Genomic DNA, 25421 nt, shown 5'->3' with positions numbered 1-25421 from the left:
AAAGTAATTATTATTATTATTATTATTACTGCGTGGAGCTGCTGACCTCAGGTTCTTTTAGGTAAGTCTGTCCCTCTTTGATGTCCTCTCCGACGGGTCTGCCGGTCTGGTGGCTGGCACTGTCCTGTAGCTCTCTGGTAGGAGGAGTTAAGTCGTCATGGTTACCAGGGCTGTCACAGGCGGGATGTGACATGGGAAGCGATTGGAGGCCTAGCCTGTCACTCCTGTCGTGGAGAAGGATACAATGGGGGGAATAGAGAATGAATGGGACTCTTCTCAAGCACAACAACAGGAAATGGGTTGCGCAGCCACCTCTGCCGACGTTAACCCTGTCATGCAACATGCCAACATTATCTCTGTGTGTACAGTAGAAAGCTATCCGGCTGCAATCTAGCCTAGCTTAGCACCATTGACCATATTTATTGTAACGCATAACATAACTGATATATATGGCATACAGACCCTCATCTGCACCTTTGATCTTGACCTGATATTATTATATTCAGAGTTAATGCCATTGTTTACACTGCTGGTTTACCTTTACTATAGTTTTATTGCCTATATTTATGTCTTATACTATTATCATTCCCTACCTGTACCTTCCCTTCCCCCTCCCCCATGCTGCTATGATAAGGGGATCAATAAAGGAATATCTTATCTTATCTTCAGTCGAGCACCTAGCTTAGCACAAATTAATAGAAGTGGATATGGACCGGCTAGCCTAGCTTAAAACTCCGGGAGAGGTGTTTTTGGCCAACAGCTAGGCTAGTGGTCTGTATCCGCTTCCATTCATGTGTGCTAAGCTAGGCTATCTTACAGCCGGATAGCATTCTACTACTCGTCTACTGACAATAAAGTGCATTCCCCATAATGCCGCTGTGTTCCTTTAAACCCTGGCTAAATACAATTTTCCATTACATGTCCCCTCATGTTGTGAGGGAAATGTTATCTATGTCCATCTGTGTTAAATCTCTGTACAGCTTGACTAGTTCATATGATCAACTAGTATACAGTTTAAGACACTAGGCGACAGTCTTTTTTTTTTTTTTTTTCTTTTTTTATCAAATTTTTATTCAGTTTCTTTTTTTTGACATAACACAACAACAACAACCATACAACAATAATAATAATAATGACAGGACATAATAGGCGACAGTCTTAACACAGTGTCTCTTTAACAACGACCAAGGTTAGGAGATATGGCATTTGGCCTTTACTCTTGTTCTAGTGTGAAGACATAACATAAGCCCTAGTGCCGTCTTTGTTATTCATTGTCTCACTAGGGCATATTTTGTTTTTATGACACCTTTTCTGTCATATCTGGTATCTCATGTACGTCATTTCGATTATGTATTTAACGTGTGTCTGACCAAGAGCTCTTTGTCACTTTCTGGTCAGACGCTTTGTGTGTACACATGTTGTCTCTGATTATAATCGTACTCTTGACTTTTTCTATTTTATACTTTTTATCTATTTTATCTAGCACACTCTCAGGAGCTCATACAGGAAAAAAAGCATTTCATGGAAAAGTATTCTGTATTTTACTATGACAACTATTAAAGAAACTCTAACTATAAACTGATCACATTTTCTATGACTATGGCCGCAGAAATAAACTATGTTCTATATATTTTTATACAAATTTACTTGATCTGAATTCCTACAGCTTACTGTCATGGCTCATTTGAATATTCCACAACAATATTTAATGGTTAGAAAAACGACTGCATCCAAAGTCAGTGCCACATCTGACAGAACGGCATGTAGGTGAGAGATACAGCATGGCATGTTTTACACATCTGACAGAACGGCATGTATAGGTGAGAGGGGATCATCCCTATGTTACCCGGGTCCTATGTTCCCTGATTGATTGATTAATTGATTGAAAATGTTATACATTTTTATTATTTTATTAATTATTAATGTCCGCCTTGTTTCGAACTGGTTAAGCTTAGGCCCTCTTTCGAAGTTGGTTAAGGTTAGAGTTTGGAATCAGGGCTGGTGGTCTAAAATTTTCAATCAATCAATCAATCAATCAATCAATCAATCAATCAATCAATCAATCAATCAATCAGGGAACATAGGACCCGGGGAACATAGACATGCTCCCGGTGAGAGATACAGCATGGCATGTTTCACATCTTCCACGGCAGCTTATCTCGCACACAAGAAAGCCCTCCACAAGTAGCATCTGTCCATCGAGCAGTTATTATTATTATTATTATTATTATTATTATTATTATTATTATTATTATTATTATTATTATTATTATTATTATTATTATTATTATTATTATTATTATTATTATTATTATTATTATTATTATTATCTGTCCATCGAGCACCTGTACATCGAGCAGGCCGCGTGTGCCACGTCTGTTCTGTGATCACACCTGTCTACAGGACCTCTCTCCATTCTGTCCCGTGAAAACAAATGGAAGGAGAAGAGACGACCTGACGCGGAGACAGACAGACAGACAGACAGACAGGCAGACCGACAGACAGACAGACAGACAGACAGACAGACAGACAGACAGACAGACAGACAGACAGACAGACAGACAGACAGACAGACAGACAGACAGACAGACACACAGACAGACAGACAGACAGACACACAGACAGACAGACAGACAGACAGACAGACAGACAGACAGACAGACAGACAGACAGACAGACGGACGGACGGACAGACAGACAGACAGACAGACAGACAGACAGACAGACAGACAGACAGACAGACAGACAGACAGACAGACAGACAAACGGGGCCGCCGGGTGACTGAAGAACGAGTGTGTTCCAACACCGACACGTCTAAACACGTCTCTATCGAAACATCTGGGGGGGGATGGGGCGTGACACATGAAACGTGGGGATGTGCGCTCGTTTGATACGCCGAATTAGATTAAGGGCACGCAACCGTGGTGAGAGAGCAGCCTTTTGTGTTCGAGAGTGACAGACTGCTGGCACGGTCCCCTGAACATGATGTCACCCTCACGCTGAAGCGATGAGGTCATGGTTTCAGGAAGGGTTTTTGTTTTCGAAAGGAAAGATAAAATGGGGGAGTATTCATACGGCCGGGAGGTGTTTGGCAGAAATAAGGAACGACAACACAACAGTGTTTTCAGTTCAGACGATTAAGATGGAGCAGACAATGAGGTGTCTTTTCTTCTTAAATGATGACATTGTTTGTTGACGTGTTTGTTGTAGGTCTACATATATTTTAGATCTCTGTGATGTTATACAGTTATTTTTCTATTTGAGCTCATAGAAAGCTAACATAATGTTGTTGTTTAATGTATGTTCTGTTTCTAGAGGAGGTCTCTCATAGAAAGCTAACATAATGTTGTTGTTTTGTGTTTAACTCATTGAGCGCCAAAAACGAGATATCTACATTTTTTTGTTTTTAATTTTTTTGATTATTATGATTCTAAACACTCACACAGACCTTTGTGAGTCTTCCTGTGGCCTCTGATTAACTTAGAATTGAAATGACGATCGAATCCCAATATGTGGCAGTATCGCCTACCTATTGAACTGGGCTATTTATTTCTTTATTTCAGATCCCCATTAGTCACTGCCTCATTTTTACTAGTTTACTGTGGGGGGGGGGGGGGGGGGGGGGGGTTGCTCACTCACTGATGGCCAGATTAGTCGCTGCCAGAGTTGAGAGCACTCCAGAGCAATGGCGATCGCAAACTATTAGAGATTATGAAGAAGAAGACAAAGCGATCACACTTATGGATGATAACGTGCGTTTTCACCAGACTACATTGGACTCAACACTTCTGGTCAATCATAAAAATATTATAGTCAAACCGGCCGAGGACTCGGAGGTAACCTATTCTTCTCCGTGGTATAGTCGGGCCAGAGCACTCCGAGGCACAATAGTACTAGTAGCCACTACCCTGCGAACTGCAATGCATTGGCGAGCGAACTATTGGAGATTATGAAGAAGAAGACAAAACAATCACACTTATGGATGATAAGGTTTTGTCTTCATAGCTATAATATAGAATATACGATGGGTCCGCAAACGTCACTAAAATGGTCACTAACGCTGGCGCCATTGAGTAAAGATGGGAAAAGAGCGTGGCGGTCAATGAGTTAACAAGACCCAATTCTTTTGGTTTTTAACCTTTATTTTACCCAGGGTAGGTTCGCTGAGCACGGATGCTCTTTTTTAAGCTACGCCCTGCTTCACATTCACACAGTTCCATTCACACCTGGGAGCTGCCCAGTACAACAACAGTCTGACACCATTGGCCACTGAGCAACTCCACTGGAGCAGTTGGGGGTTAAGTGCCTTGCTCAAGGGCACTTCAGCGGTTGGTGTTAAGAGTTATTAATTCACTTCACCAGCCCAGATTTTTCCTGCCGGTCTGGGGGATCATGGCTGGTCACAAATGTGAATATAATCTAATAGAATAATAAGGCGCCACCGTGGTGTAGTGGTTAACACTGTCGCCTCACAGCAAGAAGGTCCAGGGCTCGATTCCCGCTTGGGGACCAGGTTTCCACGTTGCCAGATACCCAGGTGGGGTATCTCCCAGGGCCCTCTGTGTGGAGTTTGCATGTTTTTCCCCGTGCTCGCAAGGGTTCCCCCTCGATAAGAGAAACCCAATGGAAAAACATGCACAAACAGCGTCCTTGACGAAGACGGGCAGGAGCACTTGGATTGGTCCCTGGGGCACGGTACCTCGCCGACGCCCCTATCTGCTCCCGGCTGCCCTTGTGGGGAAGGACGACGGGATGGGTCAAGCGCAGAGACTCAAGCGCATCGGCGACCCAAAATAAATGCATGTGTGGGTATGCCACCCATTGCATGTGTGTCCTGCATGCCAAATAAAGACTTCAAAAAAAGTCCTGCATTATTATTATTGTTATTATATAATCTGAGACGTCCTAGCAGATTTACGTCAAAAGCCAACTCTTCCTATAGTTTGTTTTTCTTTTCGAGGCCCTGTATTAACGTGAAACCCCGGTTTTAAAAGCCGACAGAAGAGAAGCACTAGAGCGGAGCGCGTGGGGAAACAGAACTCCACCTTCCTCATCTCAGAATCGCAGCTGGACCGGCCTCCACACTCTATGTGCGTGACTCACATGACCCCGCAAGAAGTCTGGATTTCCTGGGAAGTGATCCTCTCTGTTCAAAGCTACATCCACATCCCCCAGGCCGCTACGCCATACCCAGGGCCGGACCTAGCACATTTGGCGCCCTAGGCATGCTTCACCCCCCCCCCCCCCCCCCCCCAAAGAATTTGCATTCCACCACACTGGCTAGCTCGCTACACCAAGACTAACGTTGTTATTATTACTAACATTTCTATTTCATGACACAACGAAAATTTCTCTTCTTCTTTTCTTCTCTTTTTATACTGCGCCCCGGATGGCTTATGCCTCTTCATAGTTCTCTAACTTTAGTCTTTCTTTCCTTTATCTTTGATAAAGACTTGACCGATACCCATCAATGCGCAGCGCTCTAGCATGTTCTGACTGTGAACACCTAAAGCCAAGGTGGCACCCCCCCCCCCCCCCCCCAACATCTTAAAGACCGACCGACCGTTTTAGATTTTTGGCACATTTTCCCTTATGTTAGATTTTTTCTTTATGTCAAAATATTGGTTGCAGATATAGAGGGGGGCGCAAAAACTGTTCAGCAGTTTTTGGCGCCCCCCTCTAGGTGGTGCTCTAGGCAACCACCTATGTCGCCTGTAGGAAGATCCGCCCCTGGCCATACCCCGTTTATGAGTAGTGAAAAGTATGCACACATCTGGCGAAGGAATTAGAGGAAGCTTTATCATATAAACTACCCCAAACATTTCTTCCTCAACGTCTTCTGAGGGAAGCGTGTTCATGAGTCCCTCCCGGTGTTCTCAGGCTGACGTCGGCCCTCGTGAGCACAGTGGGCTGCTTTGTCAACACGGGCACTTTTAGCGTGTTGCCCAACGCTGCGGGAATGTCAAGAATCACGTCGTTATAGTTTCAATCCCACCACGCCGGCTAGCTCAACTCCAGTCGTTATCGGACAGGAATCCGAGGCTTTTTAAGGCGAATTCCTTTCAAAGTCAACCGTCGGTTGCCATGAAAGGTACTTTACCTTCTGAGTGAGGCCATGAAAAGTACTTTACCTTCTGAATGAGGCCATGAATTGTACTTTACCTTCTGAGCGAGGCCATGAAAGGTACTTTACCTTCTGAGTGAGGCCATGAAAAGCACTTTACCTTCTGAGCGAGGCCATGAAAGGTACTTTACCTTCTGAGTGAGGCCATGAAAGGTACTTAATCTTCTGAGCAAGGCCAGGAAAAGCACTTTACCTTCTGAGCGAGGCCATGAAAGGCACTTTACCTTCTGAGCGAGGCCATGAAAGGTACTTTACCTTCTGAGCGAGGCCATGAAAGGTACTTTACCTTCTTTTTTTTTATCTACTTTTTCTCCCATTTTCTATTTTTCTCCCATCCCAATTTCGTATCGTCCAATTCTACCCTCCCCTGTCTCGAACGCTGTTAGGCCATGCCTCCCACAAGCCGGCTGCAATGTGGACTAAGCCTTGCATCACGTGTCCCCTCCGGTACTCGAGGAAGCAGCAGTCGCATCTTTTCACCTGCACAGCGCGATCTCTCAGCGTCGGGGGTCTGCGTTTTTGGAGGGCACGCCGCCCCCGTCGCTTCCTGATTCTGCTGCGCAGGCGACACCAACCGACCTGTAGGAGTCGCTGTCCACAATGTCCGATCCCCACCCATCAGCTTCCCATCCCCTAATACTGCCAATTGTATTAGTATGAACGACCAGCCAAGCTGATAGCAATGCGGAGAGCTGGGCTCGAACCCAGCGTCTCCTGCATTGGTGGTGAGCGCCTTGCCCACTGCACCACTTAGCCGCCCCCTGGTACTTTACCTTCTGAGTGAGATTCAGATTCAGATTCAGATTCCTTTATTTTTTCATAATTATTTTCACAACAACAACAACAGACACAGGACAAAAACAGTGCAGTGGAGGATTAATAATTTAAATAAATATATATATATATAAAGTGTAAAGTGCAGAAGGCCATTAAAGGTGCTGTACCTTCTGAGCGAGGCACAAAACGTTTTATTACGTAACGTCTGTTAACGAGCGGGGGCTGTGCGCTGTTGTTTTTCCATGATTGATTTGGTGTAATTATCCCGTTCATCTGGGGCCGTGTTTTCCATGATTCAACAGGCATGATCTCAGTGATGTAAGTCCTCAGGGGTTGAACGTCACATGAGCAGGCATGTTTTAATCATTTGTCCGAAGGGAGTGTGGAAATTAAAGGGCTCAAAAACAACCCTGAAGCCAGAGCGCCGTACGGGATTCAGATGGCCAGCGTTGCCCAGTGTGTGATGTGGTTCAGTGAATATTATGCTGAGAGACTGTCGCAGAATCTATTGGCACCATAGGTTAACGTCATGGATTTTACATCATGACTGAAACGTTTGGCATATTACTGACATACTACTGTAGCAATTCAGGATTTCAAGATGGTCAAAACCACCTTTTTTAGCATTTCAGGATGGTCAAAATCACGCCATTTGTGGGAACAGGGTGGAAAGGAACTTGACCTGAGCATGACGTAAGAGCAAAATGGCCGCCGTGTGAATAGGGTCAATTGGGTCGTTTGACCACAAGCAATGACTGGAAATGCAATTATGTGCACAGAGATGGTGTTGTGGTTAAGACCCCTTGCCCCCCCTCTCTGGGAAAACAAATACCCCTGTTGGCCTTTGATTGAATCCCACCAGAACATTGTCATAGTCTCCCTCTCAGCCTTCCTACCATCTCAGTAAATAACCTTCTCTTCTGTGTCTCCCCTATTCTGTCTCCCTCTCAGCCTTCCTACCATCTCAATAAAGAACCTTCTCTCCTGTGTCTCCCCTACTCTGTCTCCCTCTCAGCCTTCCTACCATCTCAGTAAAGAACCTTCTCTTCTGTGTCTCCCCTACTCTGTCTCCCTCTCAGCCTTCCTACCATCTCAATAAAGAACCTTCTCTCCTGTGTCTCCCCTACTCTGTCTCCCTCTCAGCCTTCCTACTGTCTCAATAAAGAACCTTCTCAGCCTTCCTACTGTCTCAATAAAGAAGCTTCTCTCCTGTGTGTCTCCTACTCTGTCTCCCTCTCAGTCTTCCTACTGTCTCAATAAAGAACCTTCTTAGCCTTCCTACTGTCTCAATAAAGAAGCTTCTCTCCTGTGTGTCTCCTACTCTGTATCCCTCTCAGTCTTCCTACCGTCTCAATAAAGAACCTTCTCTCCTGCGTCCTTCCTACTCTGTCTCCCTCTCAGTCTTCCTACTGTCTCAATAAAGAACCTTCTCTCCTGTGTCTCTCCTACTCTGTCTCCCTCTCAGCCTTCCTTCTGTCTCAATAAAGAACCTTCTCTCCGGTGTCTCTCCTACTCTGTCTCCCTCTCAGCCTTCCTTCTGTCTCAATAAAGAACCCTCTCTCCTGTGTCTCCCCTAGGCCTACTCTGTCTCCCTCTCAGCCTTCCTACTGTCTCAATAAAGAACCCTCTCTCCTGCGTCTCCCCTACTCTGTCTCCCTCTCAGTCTTCCTACTGTCTCAATAAAGAACCTTCTCTCCTGTGTCTCCCTACTCTGTCTCCCTCTCAGTCTTCCTACTGTCTCAATAAAGAACCGTTTCTCCTGTGTCTCCCCTACTCTGTCTCCCTCTCAGCCTTCCTACCGTCTCAATAAAGAACCTTCTCTCCTGTGTCTCCCCTACTCTGTCTCCCTCTCAGCCTTCCTACTGTCTCAATAAAGAACAGTTTCTCCTGTGTCTCCCCTACTCTGTCTCCCTCTCAGCCTTCCTACTGTCTCAATAAAGAACCATTTCTCCTGTGTCTCCCCTACTCTGTCTCCCTCTCAGCCTTCCTACTGTCTCAATAAAGAACCTTCTCTCCTGTGTCTCCCCTACTCTGTCTCCCTCTCAGCCTTCCTACTGTCTCAATGAAGAACCTTCTCTCCTGTGTCTCTCCTACTCTGTCTCCCTCTCAGCCTTTCCTACTGTCTCAATAAAGAACCTTCTCTCCTGTGTCTCCCCTACTCTGTCTCCCTCTCAGCCTTCCTACTGTCTCAATAAAGAACCTTCTCTCCTGTGTCTCCCCTACTCTGTCTCCCTCTCTGCCTTCCTACTGTCTCAATAAAGAACCTTCTCTCCTGTGTCTCCCCTACTCTGTCTCCCTCTCTGCCTTCCTACTGTCTCAATAAAGAACCTTCTCTCCTGTGTCTCCCCTACTCTGTCTCCCTCTCAGCCTTCCTACCGTCTCAATAAAGAACCTTCTCTCCGGTGTCTCTCCTACTCTGTCTCCCTCTCAGCCTTCCTACTGTCTCAATAAAGAACCTTCTCTCCTGTGTCTCCCCTACTCTGTCTCCCTCTCAGCCTTCCTACTGTCTCAATAAAGAACCTTCTCTCCTGTGTCTCCCCTACTCTGTCTCCCTCTCAGCCTTCCTACTGTCTCAATAAAGAACCGTTTCTCCTGTGTGTCTCCCCTACTCTGTCTCCCTCTCAGCCTTCCTACTGTCTCAATAAAGAACCTTCTCTCCCGTGTCTCCCCTACTCTGTCTCCCTCTAAGTCTTCCTACCGTCTCAATAAAGAACCTTCTCTCCTGTGTCTCCTCTACTCTGTCTCCCTCTCAGCCTTCCTACCATCTCAATAAAGAACCTTCTCTCCTGTGTCTCCCCTACTCTGTCTCCCTCTCAGCCTTCCTACCGTCTCAATAAAGAACCTTCTCTCCTGTGTCTCCCCTACTCTGTCTCCCTCTCAGCCTTCCTACTGTCTCAATAAAGAACCTTCTCTCCTGTGTGTCTCCCCTACTCTGTCTCCCTCTCAGCCTTCCTACTGTCTCAATAAAGAACCTTCTCTCCTGTTTCTCCCCTCTGTCTCCCTCTCAGTCTTCCTACTGTCTCAATAAAGAACCTTCTCTCCTGTGTCTCCCCTACTCTGTCTCCCTCTCAGCCTTCCTACTGTCTCAATAAAGAACCTTCTCTCCTGTGTCTCTCCTACTCTGTCTCCCTCTCAGCCTTCCTACCGTCTCAATAAAGAACCTTCTCTCCTGTGTCTCTCCTACTCTGTCTCCCTCTCAGCCTTCCTACTGTCTCAGTAAAGAACCTTCTCTCCTGTGTCTCCCCTACTCTGTCTCCCTCTCAGTCTTCCTACTGTCTCAATAAAGAACCTTCTCTCCTGTGTTTCCCCTACTCTGTCTCCCTCTCAGCCTTCCTACTGTCTCAATAAAGAACTGTTTCTCCTGTGTGTCTCCCCTACTCTGTCTCCCTCTCAGCCTTCCTACTGTCTCAATAAAGAACCTTCTCTCCTGTTTCTCCCCTACTCTGTCTCCCTCTCAGTCTTCCTACTGTCTCAATAAAGAACCTTCTCTCCTGTGTTTCCCCTACTCTGTCTCCCTCTCAGCCGTCCTATCATCTCAATAAAGAACCTTCTCTCCTGTGTCTCCCCTACTCTGTCTCCCTCTCAGCCTTCCTACTGTCTCAATAAAGAACCTTCTCTCCTGTGTCTCCCCTACTCTGTCTCCCTCTCAGCCTTCCTACTGTCTCAATAAAGAACCTTCTCTCCCGTGTCTCCCCTACTCTGTCTCCCTCTAAGTCTTCCTACCGTCTCAATAAAGAACCTTCTCTCCTGTGTCTCCTCTACTCTGTCTCCCTCTCAGCCTTCCTACCATCTCAATAAAGAACCTTCTCTCCTGTGTCTCCCCTACTCTGTCTCCCTCTCAGCCTTCCTACCGTCTCAATAAAGAACCTTCTCTCCTGTGTCTCCCCTACTCTGTCTCCCTCTCAGCCTTCCTACTGTCTCAATAAAGAACCTTCTCTCCTGTGTGTCTCCCCTACTCTGTCTCCCTCTCAGCCTTCCTACTGTCTCAATAAAGAACCTTCTCTCCTGTTTCTCCCCTCTGTCTCCCTCTCAGTCTTCCTACTGTCTCAATAAAGAACCTTCTCTCCTGTGTCTCCCCTACTCTGTCTCCCTCTCAGCCTTCCTACTGTCTCAATAAAGAACCTTCTCTCCTGTGTCTCTCCTACTCTGTCTCCCTCTCAGCCTTCCTACCGTCTCAATAAAGAACCTTCTCTCCTGTGTCTCTCCTACTCTGTCTCCCTCTCAGCCTTCCTACTGTCTCAGTAAAGAACCTTCTCTCCTGTGTCTCCCCTACTCTGTCTCCCTCTCAGTCTTCCTACTGTCTCAATAAAGAACCTTCTCTCCTGTGTTTCCCCTACTCTGTCTCCCTCTCAGCCTTCCTACTGTCTCAATAAAGAACTGTTTCTCCTGTGTGTCTCCCCTACTCTGTCTCCCTCTCAGCCTTCCTACTGTCTCAATAAAGAACCTTCTCTCCTGTTTCTCCCCTACTCTGTCTCCCTCTCAGTCTTCCTACTGTCTCAATAAAGAACCTTCTCTCCTGTGCTTCCCCTACTCTGTCTCCCTCTCAGCCTTCCTATCATCTCAGTAAAGAACCTTCTCGCCTGTGTCTCCCCTACTCTGTCTCCCTCTCAGCCTTCCTACCGTCTCAATAAAGAACCTTCTCTCCTGTGTCTCCCCTACTCTGTCTCCTCTCAGCCTTCCTACCGTCTCAATAAAGAACCTTCTCTCATGCGTCTCCCCTACTCTGTCTCCCTCTCAGCCTTCCTACTGTCTCAATAAAGAACCTTCTCTCCTGTGTCTCCCCTACTCTGTCTCCCTCTCAGCCTTCCTACCGTCTCATTAAAGAACCTTCTCTCCGGTGTCTCTCCTACTCTGTCTCCTCTCAGCCTTCCTACTGTCTCATTAAAGAACCTTCTCTCCGGTGTCTCTCCTACTCTGTCTCCCTCTCAGCCTTCCTACTGTCTCAATAAAGAACCTTCTCTCCTGCGTCTCCCCTACTCTGTCTCCCTCTCAGCCTTCCTACTGTCTCAATAAAGAACCTTCTCTCATGCGTCTCCCCTACTCTGTCTCCCTCTCAGCCTTCCTACTGTCTCAATAAAGAACCTTCTCTCCCGTGTCTCCCCTACTCTGTCTCCCTCTCAGCCTTCCTACTGTCTCAGTAAAGAACCCTCTCTCCTGTGTCTCCCCTACTCTGTCTCCCTCTCAGCCTTCCTACCGTCTCAATAAAGAACCTTCTCTCCGGTGTCTCTCCTACTCTGTCTCCCTCTCAGCCTTCCTACCGTCTCAATAAAGAACCTCCTCTCCTGTGTCTCCCCTACTCTGTCTCCCTCTCTGCCTTCCTACTGTCTCAATGAAGAACCTTCTCTCCTGTGTCTCTACTACTCTGTCTCCCTCTCAGCCTTCCTACTGTCTACCGTCTCAATAAAGAACCTTCTCTCCTGTGTCTCCCCTACTCTGTCTCCCTCTCAGCCTTCCTACCGTCTCAATAAAGAACCTTCTCTCCTGTGTCTCCCCTACTCTGTCTCCCTCTCAGCCTTCCTACTGTCTCAATAAAGAATCTTCTCTCCTGTGTCTCCCCTACTCTGTCTCCCTCTCGGCCTTCCTACTGTCTCAATAAAGAACCTTCTCTCCTGTGTCTCCCCTACTCTGTCTCCCTCTCAGCCTTCCTACTGTCTCAATAAAGAACCGTTTCTCCTGTGTGTCTCCCCTACTCTGTCTCCCTCTCAGCCTTCCTACTGTCTCAATAAAGAACCTTCTCTCCTGTGTCTCTCCTACTCTGTCTCCCTCTCAGCCTTCCTACTGTCTCAAAAGGGGAGCAGACTGCCCGCTGTCTTAAAGCTGCCCATTCACCTGCTCAGTTCCTGGAGAAGAAGGTCCCAGCTCTCCTTCACCTCGGCCTGCTTCTGCGCCGCCCGGACTGCGAGCGTCGGGTGGAGGACGGACAGCCGTGAGACGGACTCGTCAAGCTTCTGGAAGGTCAGGAGGTCAGAAGGTCAGGATGTGGAAGGTCAGGAGGACAGAAGGTCAGGAGATGGAAGGTCAGGATGGCACAAGATTCAAGATTCAAGATTGTCATGTACAGTTTGCCATACAATGAAAATATTACTTTGCTAGTCCGCCCTTCACACAAAATCACACAATACTTAACTAAAACATACAGTGAGTAACATTGCACGTTCCGATCAGTGTTTACAATATAAATATAAATGGAGGTGGGTCACAGCAGCAGTTAACACAAAGGGACATTACAGAAGGTGCTCAGAGAAGGAGCCACTTGTGTAAAAGCAGGCGTGCTGGAGGAAGGTGGACAGGTTACACAGAGGGGTTTCCACAGCAAACCATCCACCTCGGCTGCTAGTAGGGATGGGCAAGAAAAATCCAGATCGGTTGATTGCATGATATACTAGAGTAATTGTGTATTACTAAAAAAATTATTGTATTATTAAAAGAAAAAAATTAAGATTTTGTTCATTCACGTATATGTTTAATGAAACCAACAAACAGTTATAATCCTACACATACATGTGAAACAAATGTGTAAAAAAAATTATTTTAAAAAACCTTTTTTTTTCATAAACATTTTTTATAATTTAAGATCGAGTTTTCTCATAGCCGCGAGTAATCGATTACTCAAGCCCATCCCTAGCTGCTAGTAATGAACATCGACAAAAGCGGTTCTCAAACCCTCAAATTGATACGTAGATAAACCATGGACCCCCCCCCCCCCCCCCCACTGACGACATAGTTGTTGTTAGATATGATTTAGCCCAGAATTCCACAACTGTCTCTACTGTAGGAGGGGGAATAACAGAGGGATATGAGAGTAGTCATTATTAAACACAGTTTACAGTGAACCCAATAGGAATTCAACTGTTCCTCATTTAGCTGTTTTAGAGATCAATAGAGGTTCTAAAATATGAAGTCTGTAGGTCAAAAGGACGAAAGCGCCAGTCATAGACTTGAAGATTATAGAGAATTACTGCGGTGCTGTCATATCTTGTAACCGTGTAATTACTTTATAATAGTTCATTGACTTTTAGCATTGGAATATCCAGAATGTAATACTTACTGTAATTTGAGAGGCGATGTCCCGAATCTCTCCATGTTCACTGCTTCTCAGCTCAGCAGACTCGGAGGGCGTCGTTCTCTACAAAAGACCACGATGTCAGAGTTGATCTGTTTATATCCAGCTCTCTGTAACACATTACCCCGGGGGAGACACAATGAAAACGACCCAGGAACTCATGAAGAACGACGTTAAAGGAACATGCCAACATCACAAGGGACATGCGCTCATCGTCTTCTCCAGCGTCAGACGAGATGATAGATACCAATTTCCTCTCTGTGCTTTCAGTAGAAACGAGAAACGCCAAAGCTTTTAGCAGAATTCACATAGCGCCCTATAACTCAGCTTTTCAGGAATTAGCCTGGATCACTCTGAAATTATACAATATTCACCATGGGATAACGCGCGAACGTATACATGAAAAAATTTACTCTTTTTTGCATGTTCGACGGGAGATACTGACTGTCAAATGACCATAGCTATAATATAGAATATAGATATAGCTCTACAAACATAGTGACGCACAGTGAAAATAGGCTATGGAAAGCTGGCGCATTAGCTACAGGGATGAGTGTAATGGCTGGCGCTGAAAGTGTTAATCAAAGAGTTCTCTAAAAGTTGTACTATTTTAAAAGTTAATAATTTGAAAGTCAACCATGATTAATAATAATAATAATAATTCATTACATTTATATAGAGCTTTTCTAGACACTCAAAGCGCTGCCCACAATGTAGGGTTGAAATTGCCTCCTTCACCACCACTGGTAGCACTCAACCTTGGGCTACGCAGGCTCAATGGCTGCCATACACTGGCACCAGGCAGTAGGCACACATCACACTACACAATGGCTGAACGGCTCAGGAGACAGGGATTGATATCAGCCAATTAAGGGGAAGGGATGATTAGGTGTCCTTGATGTCAGAGACCTGATTGGGAATTTGGCCAGGAATGTCGGGGAACCCTCTACTCTTTGCAATAGGCGTTCTGAGTTCTTTAACAACTAAATTCAGTCAGGACCTCGGTTTAGCGTCTGATCCGAAGGATGGAAGGAATATTATTGCGCCCCCCCCCCCTGGGATAACGTTTTAACACCTCGCCTGCAATGATGCAGCTGCTCTACCTTCCTGTTGATGGCGCTGATGACGTTGTCAGCTTGTTGATAGAAGGAGGACACGTCCAGAGCCAGCTTCACGTCCTGCTGGTAGTTCTTCAGCCATCGCAGACTGCAACAGACAAACAGGACGTCCCGCGTCAGCCTCGTTACTGACGCGGATACCATTCGCAGACACGACAAACTTTCTTGTTATTATAATAATAATAAAACTCTATTTGTTTAGCCCCTTTCATATAGAAATTGCAGCTCAAAGTGCTTCACAACAGAAAAAGACTGGCATAAAATGAGCAAATAAAGTGCAGACATATTAAAACACAGTTTTTCACATTAGGATCTAACATCCCAACAGGCCACCTTGTTTATGGTTTGATTCAGTTTTAAAAATAGACAATAATAAAAAGAGTAAGATAGAATAGAGTAAAATTGTGCTATAGTGCAGTGCAATAAGTAGTAGAATAGAATAGACATGAAATGAGCACATAAAGTGCAGACATATAATATCACTTTTTATTTATAATTTCTTTATCAACATTTAAAAGAAAATTCTAAATGTTTCAAGTCACAATAGACCAGCGGGAGGAGGAGAAAGGAGGGATGGAAACCTACAAGTGATAGGTGTCCTCCCCCGGAGAACTGGCCTTGCTCCCCGCCGCCTCCTCTCTCCGCTCGGCCTCCTGCTGTCCACAGTCGCATCCACCCTGGAGATCAAGTGATGTAGGGGCGCATCATTAATGTCCACGTTCACCAGAACCAGGAAGGTCAAAGGGCCGCAGTGGTCTCATTTTCGGAGATCGTCCCTGTCTCTAACTCGTCATGCATTCGTGGGTTTATAACGGTGTGTTTCAGCTGATCTCTGGTTCAAGTCAAGTCAAGTCAAGTCAAGCCTTGCGGGAAATGCAGGTGTTATAGCATCATGGGGGGGAGGGGAGTGATAGATTTCGATCAGAATCAGCCAGTATCACCTCGTCACCTGTGTTCGTGAAGTTTCTGCGTTGTGTTTATCTCTTACTCCGAAATTGACCTTCTCATACTGGCTGTACAACTGTTTCATTCATTAATGCAATCCGTAATCAGAAGAATTCGACACTGGCAAACGTGGTACCTTTCTAGGAAAAACGTTGTTTATTCCATAAACAAAGCCTCGTACCAGATGTAACCCACTCTATAATGTCCTTGAACAGTCTTAATTCATTCTTCTCCACCGTCTCTTATGCTATTAGTCCAATGGTTCTGGGCCTCGTCGTCGGCCAAAACCTCCCCTGTTAGCCGAAGCTAGCGATGATGTGGCATATTCCCCTCCCCCACCCAGCGAGGGTGAGGAGGGATCTCAAAGTCTCTGATCAGTGCGTCTGCTCGCCTGTGCGTCGTGTCTCAATCTAACTAGTCTCCTGAAGACCCCACAGCTTACCGTCTTCTAGTCTCGCGATGTCTACCTCTCTCTCGTGACTGTTACTATGGCAACAGCACTTTGACTTTGACCCAAATCACTATAGCAACGGCGATGTTGATATTACCGCACCTCTTAGCCCAAAACAAACGCTGTGGCTTGGTAATGCACTTTCTCAAGATCGAGTAACCTTGACGCTGTGGCGTCACATCAGCTGTTGATGTTAACAGCACAGCCCAAATCCTCATCTGCTGCTATTAGTCTGCTCTACCTCTCACACTCTATCTCTGTTGTCCTCCTCCTCTGAGATGGCTATGAGTCGATGCTGTCATCCACCGATATTTACGCTAAGTATGTACACATTGAAAAACAAGGCTATTTCCTTCAGGAGGTACAGGCAGGAAAAAAGATTATAATAGAAATAGCAATAATAATAGAGTAGTACATAATAATAATAATAATAATAATAATAATAATAATAATAATAATAATAATAATAATAATAATAATAATAACGGTGATAATAATAATAATAATAATAATAATATTAACTCAATGGACGCCATACCCGAATAAAGTCGGGTTAACTCGCCGACGCTTGAGCGCCAAACCCAAGAAAAGTCGGGTTTTCATCGTTATTTCTTTTATTCGATATTTCCATTCATTATCCATCCAGGGAGCCTGGTGTTATCATAGGAAATTTGTCTGAGATCTCAAACGTCCAATACCGCCGCCTGCCGCCTTGCGGCCGGTATTGCACATCATTTGAAACTCTCTGTCTTGAGCTGTGCGTCGATCTAAAGTGTCCGGGCGGGGTTTTCCTTGTTGGGCAGGACAAGCGTTTATAACGCATGGATTGAGGAGAATCAAGCACTCCCGGTTCATGTTCCTTGGTGGATTATGTTGGCAACACGATCGACATCAATACTTGGAATGGCGATCAGATAATTGGAATATTCTTTTTGGAGTACATCCTAGTCAAGGTAAGGGCTATATGGTATCAATCTTGCATTGATCCAAGAATCCCTTCACTGCGATCCGAGCGTACGTGTGTAATGTGTAACGTATTCTGTTGGTGACGATCAAAGCATAGAAAAACGACCCCCCCCCCCACCCTTTCATGCATTCATGATGAAACCTAATACCGATAATATAATATACTACCGAAACATAATACCGATAAGTTAGCGTACTTAGTGTGGCCTACTACGACAGCAGTAATGCAAGTTAGCATAGTTAGTGAGGCCTACTACAACAGCAGAGAAAATCTATTCAAATATTATCTCCTGTGTTGCAAAAGTAGACTACGGTATCTACTGATATTATATGTCTAATCTACTTATAGGGGTGTAACGATGCGACCTCACAACGATTAATTTCTATTACGATTATTCAGGCAACGATTCAATGCATCATGAAATCTCTTCATTTGACCACGATTCGATTCGATTCATTTTCGATTCAGTTAATCAGTTAATACCGCAACAGAAATGTAATACACAAATGTGGCTGGGGGAACTGATTCACTCAGCATGAATGGACTATAGGTCAATAAAAACAATACACACAAAAAATATCGATTAATTTCGATTATAATCGATTCTAACATTTTCAAATCGATGCAGTTGAATCGTCACATTAGAATCGATGCATTTCAATTACTCGATGCATCGTTACACCCCTGACTAATACTATACTTTTGTTAGTATATTATATAAAAATTTTGTACCAACAGGAGATTCATGTTGAAGTCTTTCGGCTCTGCATCACCACTTGAGCAGTTATTGCCGTTTGCTTGTGTAGGGCGCCGTAGTCCTCTGTGTACTGCATTCCTGCATTAACGCAGGACAAATGTATTCTATATATTGTATGTAGGACAAAGTATCTATACTTCCGGTATGTTAAAGTAACAACAGATCTATGGAAAGGACATTCCCCCTGATCCAGAGTTGGCACTCTTTGGGTGTTCAGAGACTGCCTTAATACACGAGGGAGGAACAACAGACACTAATGCTCGGCATGGTAGCCGCAAAAAAAAATTATTCTAACCGATTGGAAATCACCTACACCCCCGTGTTTCCAGAAATGGCTCAATGAAATGATCACAATCATACAGATGGAGAGGATCCGCTATTACAGATCCAAAGAGCACAACAGGTTTTCGGACATATGGAGCCCATTCATTGACTATATCTGAAAGACAAATAACTGCATTCTGCAGAGACTCACCCCTGTATATCTCATGTTTGACCTGCACCTTGTAACACCTGGCTATACAACACACTTTAATGCTTTGAGTTAAGTCACAATTGTTATTTTATTTTCCTGGCAGCCTTTTTAGTTTTTTTTTGTTTTGTTACAGTATGTCTGTTTATTTTTGTTCTGTCTCCTCCTTTTTGTTTGTCTGTTCTTGTCTATAGTAAACTGAGAAATAAAGTATTAAAAAAAAAAAAAAAAAAAAAGTAACAACCTAACTCAACCATGTTAGTCAACCATGTGATGTGAATAATTATTCATTTGAATCTTAATGCAGTTAAATAAAACAGTTTCCCCCCCAACATTTCCCAAATGTATTGTACTGTATGCATTGTTTGTGGGACAAAGTATGTACACTTCCAGTAACACAGCCTAACTGTGAAAATGTCTGTTAGTCAACCATGTGATGCGAATAGCTATTCATTTGCATCTTAATGCACTTGTAAAACCTTGCCCATATAGTGAGTGAATGTGTTTTCCGTGTCACAGACTCTCATAATAACCCTGCAGAACCTCTCCCCCTCTCGGGCCACATGCATTCTGTCCTCATGACCTCATGCACAACTGGTACTGTTTCTTTCCTAAGGATCTTACATCACTGTGTGTGTGTGTGAAGCTAGGTTAGTGAGGCCGCCAGGGTTTTTCCAAATGTATTGTACCGTCTGTATTGTACGTCGTAGGACAATGTTTTTTCACAGACTAAAACTCAAATGTTTTGTTAGTTAACCACAGTGGGACTTTTTTAATGCACTTAAAGGCGCTGTAAGTGGTATGTTCGTTGTTAAAATAAGTGGTCTACATGTTAGAATAGTAGCTGGTATATAGTGTCTGTCCATTATGAATTGAAAATGGGGGACCCTGATGTAAACAAGACGAAAGTCTTTCTCTGGGCCCTGTTTCTTGTACCTGGTTCAACTAAGTCGATCAAGATGTCATTATCCAGCTTCAGTTAACCCGATGTTCGAAGCCGGGATTTTCCTGTTCCTCGAAGGTGGATTCAGTCTCGTTAACTCAAGCCAGACTTGCGACTCAGGCTAAATGCGCGCGGCCGCTTCAGGCGAAAAGCCAGCACGTATCGATGGCAGAGATCCTGATTCTCTAACGGCATTGATTGATTAATTGATTTAAAACTTTATTGACAGATTGCAATACGGCTCAATCGCCTCGCCGACAAGTTAACACTTTGACTGCCAGGGGGCGTCTTTAGACGTCTTTGCTGGCGATGCTAAAGTTGCCGGGGGACGCTTTACGTCGTCTTTATATCAATATTTCATGCGTTATCTATAGGCTAATTTTAAGTCCCTCATTACCTCAATCAATCAGATTATATTTCTTTAAACTTGCCTGCTGGATTGAATAATCAAATGAGATCTTGCTAGCGAAAATAATTAGTTAAACTTATACAGAATTACGATACGGCTCTCTTACCCATTGATTGATGTATAGTCGATCTTTAACTTATCTCCAATGTGGTCTAACGGGTTGTTGTTTTGACTATCACGCAGACGACCGGGGTTCGAGACCCTAGTCTTTTCCTTCTTTTTGCAATATAGGAATAATTCAATTTGGTGCACGTTGAGAGCTATATAAAGAATGACATCCTCAATGCATGTAGATTTATAATATTTTAACTTAAAACCAGGCTACTTTGGCGTATAATCATTAATATTATATTCAAAAAAATCATATTGGAAACACCAGGTTTTGAACCCCGGTCGCTGGGTTGGCAGGCTTGAGCACTACCGCTGCACCACTGTGCCAGATGGGATAAATTCATTGTTTATACATTAATGAACGAGAGACCCGTGTTTAGAATATCCTTTGTTTTGAATGAAGTTTATCTCTTTATCCTCATTCATTAATGTGACGTCAACGGCTCATTCAATTTCTCAAATCCGTCAAACAGCGCATCTCATCAGACATCTTAATCCCAGTTACAATTAAAATAACCACATAATGTGTACATCGCACGAGCGAGCGCCACGGTATATATAACGTGCATTATTTAGGACAAAGTGAATTTAGTATCAGCATTTTGGGTCTATTTTACATTTCAAAAGCCCCCTCTGGAAGAATGGAGCACAAAAACGTAATTCAGAATGGTATAATGCAGATCGTAGACTGTGGGAATAGTTTCAGGAAACGGGCTGTCACTTCTTTGCGGGGGCGTGGCGATGGTTCAGGCTAACTTGAACTTAAACTCTGCTTTCGACCAGGCTCAAACTTTTGGATCTGTTGTCATGGTGATTTGGAAAATCCACGTACGGGGAACCGGAAAGTCCGGCTAACTCAGTTATCCAGTTAAAGTTATCCGGCTAACTCAGTTATCCAGGTACAAGGAACGGGGCTGGTCTGCATCCCCTTAACAATTGTGTGTATTGAGCCGTACTGTATTGTACCCATTCTGCAATCTGTTAATACAATTTTCAATCAATCAATCAATCTGGTCAGTAACATGGGTCTCCCAGTCCCTCCGCTCTGCAGTAAACACAAGATGCATGTTTATGGTATCACATTCCCACTTAATCTAATCGGGAGAGAGAACTACACACTGCAAAAATGGTCTGACAAAAATAAGAAATAAAAACAAATATGAGCTTGAAAAGTAAAAGAAAAATCTGCCAGCTAATTTGACTTGAAATAAGTAAAAATATCTAGGGTTCTCTCTCCTGATTGGATAAAGTGAGAAGGGATACCAGGGCACTGTTCCTCGTACCTGGCTGAGTTAGCCGGATAATTTTCAGGATAGCTTGACCTTAAGCCAGACCTTTCCGTTCCCCGACGTCGGATTGTCTAAATCACTATGGCAACATATCAGAAAGTTTGAACCTGCTCCAGCGCAGAGTTAAGTTCAGTTAGCTGGATAAACCAAAGAAATGCCAGCTCCCTTCCTGAAATATTTCTCAAAGTCTAGATCCCATTATACCATTCTGAATTATGTTTTTGTGCTTCGTTTTTCTAGAGGAGTCTTTTGAAATGTAAAATAATATACCTAAAATTCTGATAATAAATCATATTCAGCCTATAGATTTACTTTGTCCTAAATAATGCACATCATAGTTATACGGATACGGCGCTCGCGCGTCGCGACACACTATGTGGTTATTTTAATAATGCGGAGCATTGCAAATGTAAATCCCGCTGGGATATTTTTAATGAATGAAACCTATCGGGTGTTTGGCTGAGGCTCTGATTAGTTTCATATTCTTCGCTGTTGATGTATTTGCTTAACGGAGCGCCCGGATTGTGTTTCATTCAAGCATAAATTGAAGCGTCTTTATGCGTGGACTGTGGATATTAATTACGAGGAATCTGAATCTGTGGATTGTTGAATTGTATCACTGTCACTCACACGTTATTGTGATATTGTAACTGGGATTAAAATGTCTGATGAGGGGCGGTCGGGTGGCGTAGCGGAGATTGTGCTTGTCACCAATGCAAGAGGCTGCGGTCTCGACTCCCGCGGCTTGGGCCGATCGTCATACTAACTCGTTTGGCTGAGGTAGTGGGAGGGAAGTCGTGGGTGGGAATCTGGCGTTGTGGACAGCGACGCCTACAGGTCAGGTCTGGGCGCCTGCTCAGCGAAAGACAGGAAGTGGTGAAGGCAGCGTGACCTCCCACGCGTTACACTTCACCAATGAGAGTCCTCGCTGCCAGGTGAAAAGAGAGCCGCTGGCTGTCTCCGCATGTGTCGGAGGAAGCATGTGGTAGACTTCAGGGTTCCCTTGTACCGACGAGTAGGGGAACATGCGCACAACAACCAGGTAGGGGAGGGGGGGAATTGGCATAACGACTAAATTGGGATGGGGAGAAAAGCATAGAAAAGCATAGCACTGTATAGCCTCCCTCCAAGCCCCTCTGACACGTTATTTCGGGGGTCAAACAAACTCAGCAAGACCAACGGCTTCTCAGTTACAGTGGGTGACAATATTGTCACAAGGAAAGATGAAATTACCTACCTGGGTTCCATCCTAGAGGCTAATCTCTCCTGTGACAAAATGGCATCCAATGTAATAAAAAAAGTCAATCAACGAACTCGATTCTTGTACCGAATCTCCTCTCTCGTAAACAGGAATACCCTGAAGACTCTGGCAGGAGCACTCATTCAAGGGTACTACGACTATGCTTGCACCTCATGGTACCAAAGCACCTCAAAGGCGCTAAAAACAAAATTACAAACATCTCAAAACAAACTTGTCAGACTACTGCTTGACCTTACTCCTAGAACCCACCTCACCCCTGCCCACTTTGACAACCTAGGATGGCTTAGAGTAGACGACAGAGTACAGCAACTTGCAATGGGCCTGGTCTACAAGATACACTACATGACCAAGGTACCCATGTACATGTCAAAATACTTCCCAAAGGTCAGTGAATACCACGATCACAACACCAGAGGGAGCTCCACAAATCATGTCAAACCCAGATTCGGCTCAAACAAGGGACTAAACACGTTTAGCAATTATGCCACATCAATGTGGAACGCCCTACCAAAAGCTGTAAAGGAATCTGAATCACTACCCCATTTCAAAACCACTCTCAAAGAACACCTACATGAGACTGCAATTCGAAACTGGCCCCTGTAAATGTCCTAACCCAACCCCCTCCAATGTACAGTAATTTACCTAGTATGGTTGTCAATATTCCAATGTACAGTTTTGCTTGTTTGTACAGTGTTTCCCCCCCCCCCCAACCCCCTCCAATGTACAGTAAATTACCTAGTATGGTTGTCAATATTCCAATGTACAGTTTTGCTTGTACAGTTGTACAGTGTTTCCCCCCCCCCCAACCCCTCCTACCCAACCCCCCCCCACCCAACCCCACCCAACCTCCTCCAATGTACAGTTTTTACGTCAAATGTATATACTCCCTTTTCTGGACTCTTTTTGTATCACAAACAGTAGTATTTGCAAATCTGGTATGTCATAAATGTATAGATGTAGCAGTACTGTCTATCTGTATGTCATGTATGTCATATATGTCCTGATGAATTGAAAATGGGGGACCCTGATGTAAACAAGACGAAAGTCTTTCTCTGGTCTGCATCCCCTTAACAATTGTGTGTATTGTACCCATTCTGCAATCTGTTAATAAAGTTTTCAATCAATCAATCAGGTCGCGCCTTGAAAACTTTGGGAACCATGTATTTATATATAAAGTACATGATACCTAAGCCGAGCGTATACAGTACAGATATCCTCATAAGTATCTATTATTTCGTATCAATTAGATACTCTTTGGGCTTGTTTGTATCTACTTATTCTGAAAGAGTTGAACTAATTATTTTTGCTAGCAAGATCTCATTCGATTATTCATTCCATTAAGCCTACTGCCAGCAGGCACATTTAAAGAAATATAATCTGATTGATTGGGGTAATGAGGGATTTAAAATTAGCCTATAGATATGCATTTAACTTGTCGGAGAGGCTATTGAGCCGCACTGTATTGTACCCATTCTGCAATCTGTTATAAAGTTTTCAATCAATCAATCAATCAATCAATCAATCAATCAATCAATGCCGTTAGAAAATCAGGATTTCTGCGATCGACACCTGCTGTCTTTTCAGGTGAGGCGGCCGCGCGCAATTATCCTCAGTATCAAGTCTGGTTCGAATTAACGAGACTGAATCAGCGTTCGAGGAACAGGGAAAGCCTGGATTCAAATATCGGGTTAATTGAATCTGGATAATGGGACTTTTGATCGACTTAGTTGAACCAGGTACGTGGAATAGGGCCCAGGACGTGTGAATACTTTCGGCAACCAACATGTCCTTCTGCGTTGCTCTGATTGGCCAGCGTTGGCCAGCGATCTCCTTCGTTAATACTAGCGCTCTATGCTTGTTCCCTACGCCGCGCATGCGCATGAGGCTCCCCCAGGTTAATACGCGACATGATAATCCCCCTGGTTAATTACCTTTTAAATATCTGTTATGTGGTTAGGGTATGTTTTTTAAATAAATGCCCAGTCTTGTAAATAATAATAACAATAATTGCGTTGTGAAACCTGTGGTGCTCAAGTGCAACATCCCATGGGACACGTGAGCCTTCAGAGCTGCTCTTATTTGTAAATAGAAGAAAAAGGAGTTTTTCATTGTTCAAGAGTGGATATATGTTGCAGAACATGCCTGTTAATTACCTTTTAAATATCTGTTATGTGGTTAGGGTATGTATGTTTTTTAAATAAATGCCCAGTCTTGTAAATAATAATAACAATAATTGCGTTGTGAAACCTGTGGTGCTCAAGTGCAACATCCCTATATACTATATACTCATGTACCATGGTCTACAGTAAGTGGGGAGTGTAAACATTTATAGTTAAAGACAGTAGAGCTTGAGTACTTTCGATAGGGCTTTGATTCAAACCGGTGCATGAGATGAGGTTCTATATGTAGAACATGGTACAGTAAGTGGGGAGTGTAAACATTTATAGTTAAAGACAGTAGAGCTTGAGTACTTTCGATAGGGCTTTGATTCAAACCGGTGCATGAGATGAGGTTCTATATGTAGAACATGGTACAGTAAGTGGGGAGTGTAAACAGTGATTCAAACCCCCTCAATGTACAGTGATTCAAACCCTCTCAATGTACAGTTTCTGACAGCTGGGCTGTGTTGTCACGCGAAATAACGTTATGAATAAAACGCGAAATAACATTATATAATGTGATGTTATATAACGTTACAATGTACAGTTTCTGACAGCTGGGCTGTGTTGTCAC

The 25421-nt window shown here is 44.1% G+C and overlaps 1 protein-coding gene across 1 annotated transcript in view; it reads right to left on the bottom strand.

Annotated features, from left to right (window-relative positions):
- Positions 1 to 25421, bottom strand: part of LOC311232636 (uncharacterized protein) — a gene marked incomplete at both ends in the record, with an annotated part of 55175 nt that overhangs the window by 19623 nt on the left and 10131 nt on the right. Inside the window, 5 exons of the mRNA XM_084319495.1 lie at positions 47 to 224; positions 12732 to 12850; positions 13951 to 14028; positions 15069 to 15171; positions 15669 to 15760. Coding sequence (XP_084175621.1) covers positions 47 to 224; positions 12732 to 12850; positions 13951 to 14028; positions 15069 to 15171; positions 15669 to 15760 — 570 coding nt within the window. The remainder of the gene's footprint in view (positions 1 to 46; positions 225 to 12731; positions 12851 to 13950; positions 14029 to 15068; positions 15172 to 15668; positions 15761 to 25421) is intronic.

The sequence above is a fragment of the Notolepis coatsorum genome, assembly GCF_963971535.1.
Source record: "Notolepis coatsorum genome assembly, chromosome: 7".
NCBI classification, from domain to species: Eukaryota; Metazoa; Chordata; class Actinopteri; order Aulopiformes; family Paralepididae; genus Notolepis; species Notolepis coatsorum.
The sequence above is the reverse complement of the archived record's forward strand: the minus strand, read 5'-3'. Positions and strand labels throughout refer to the sequence as shown.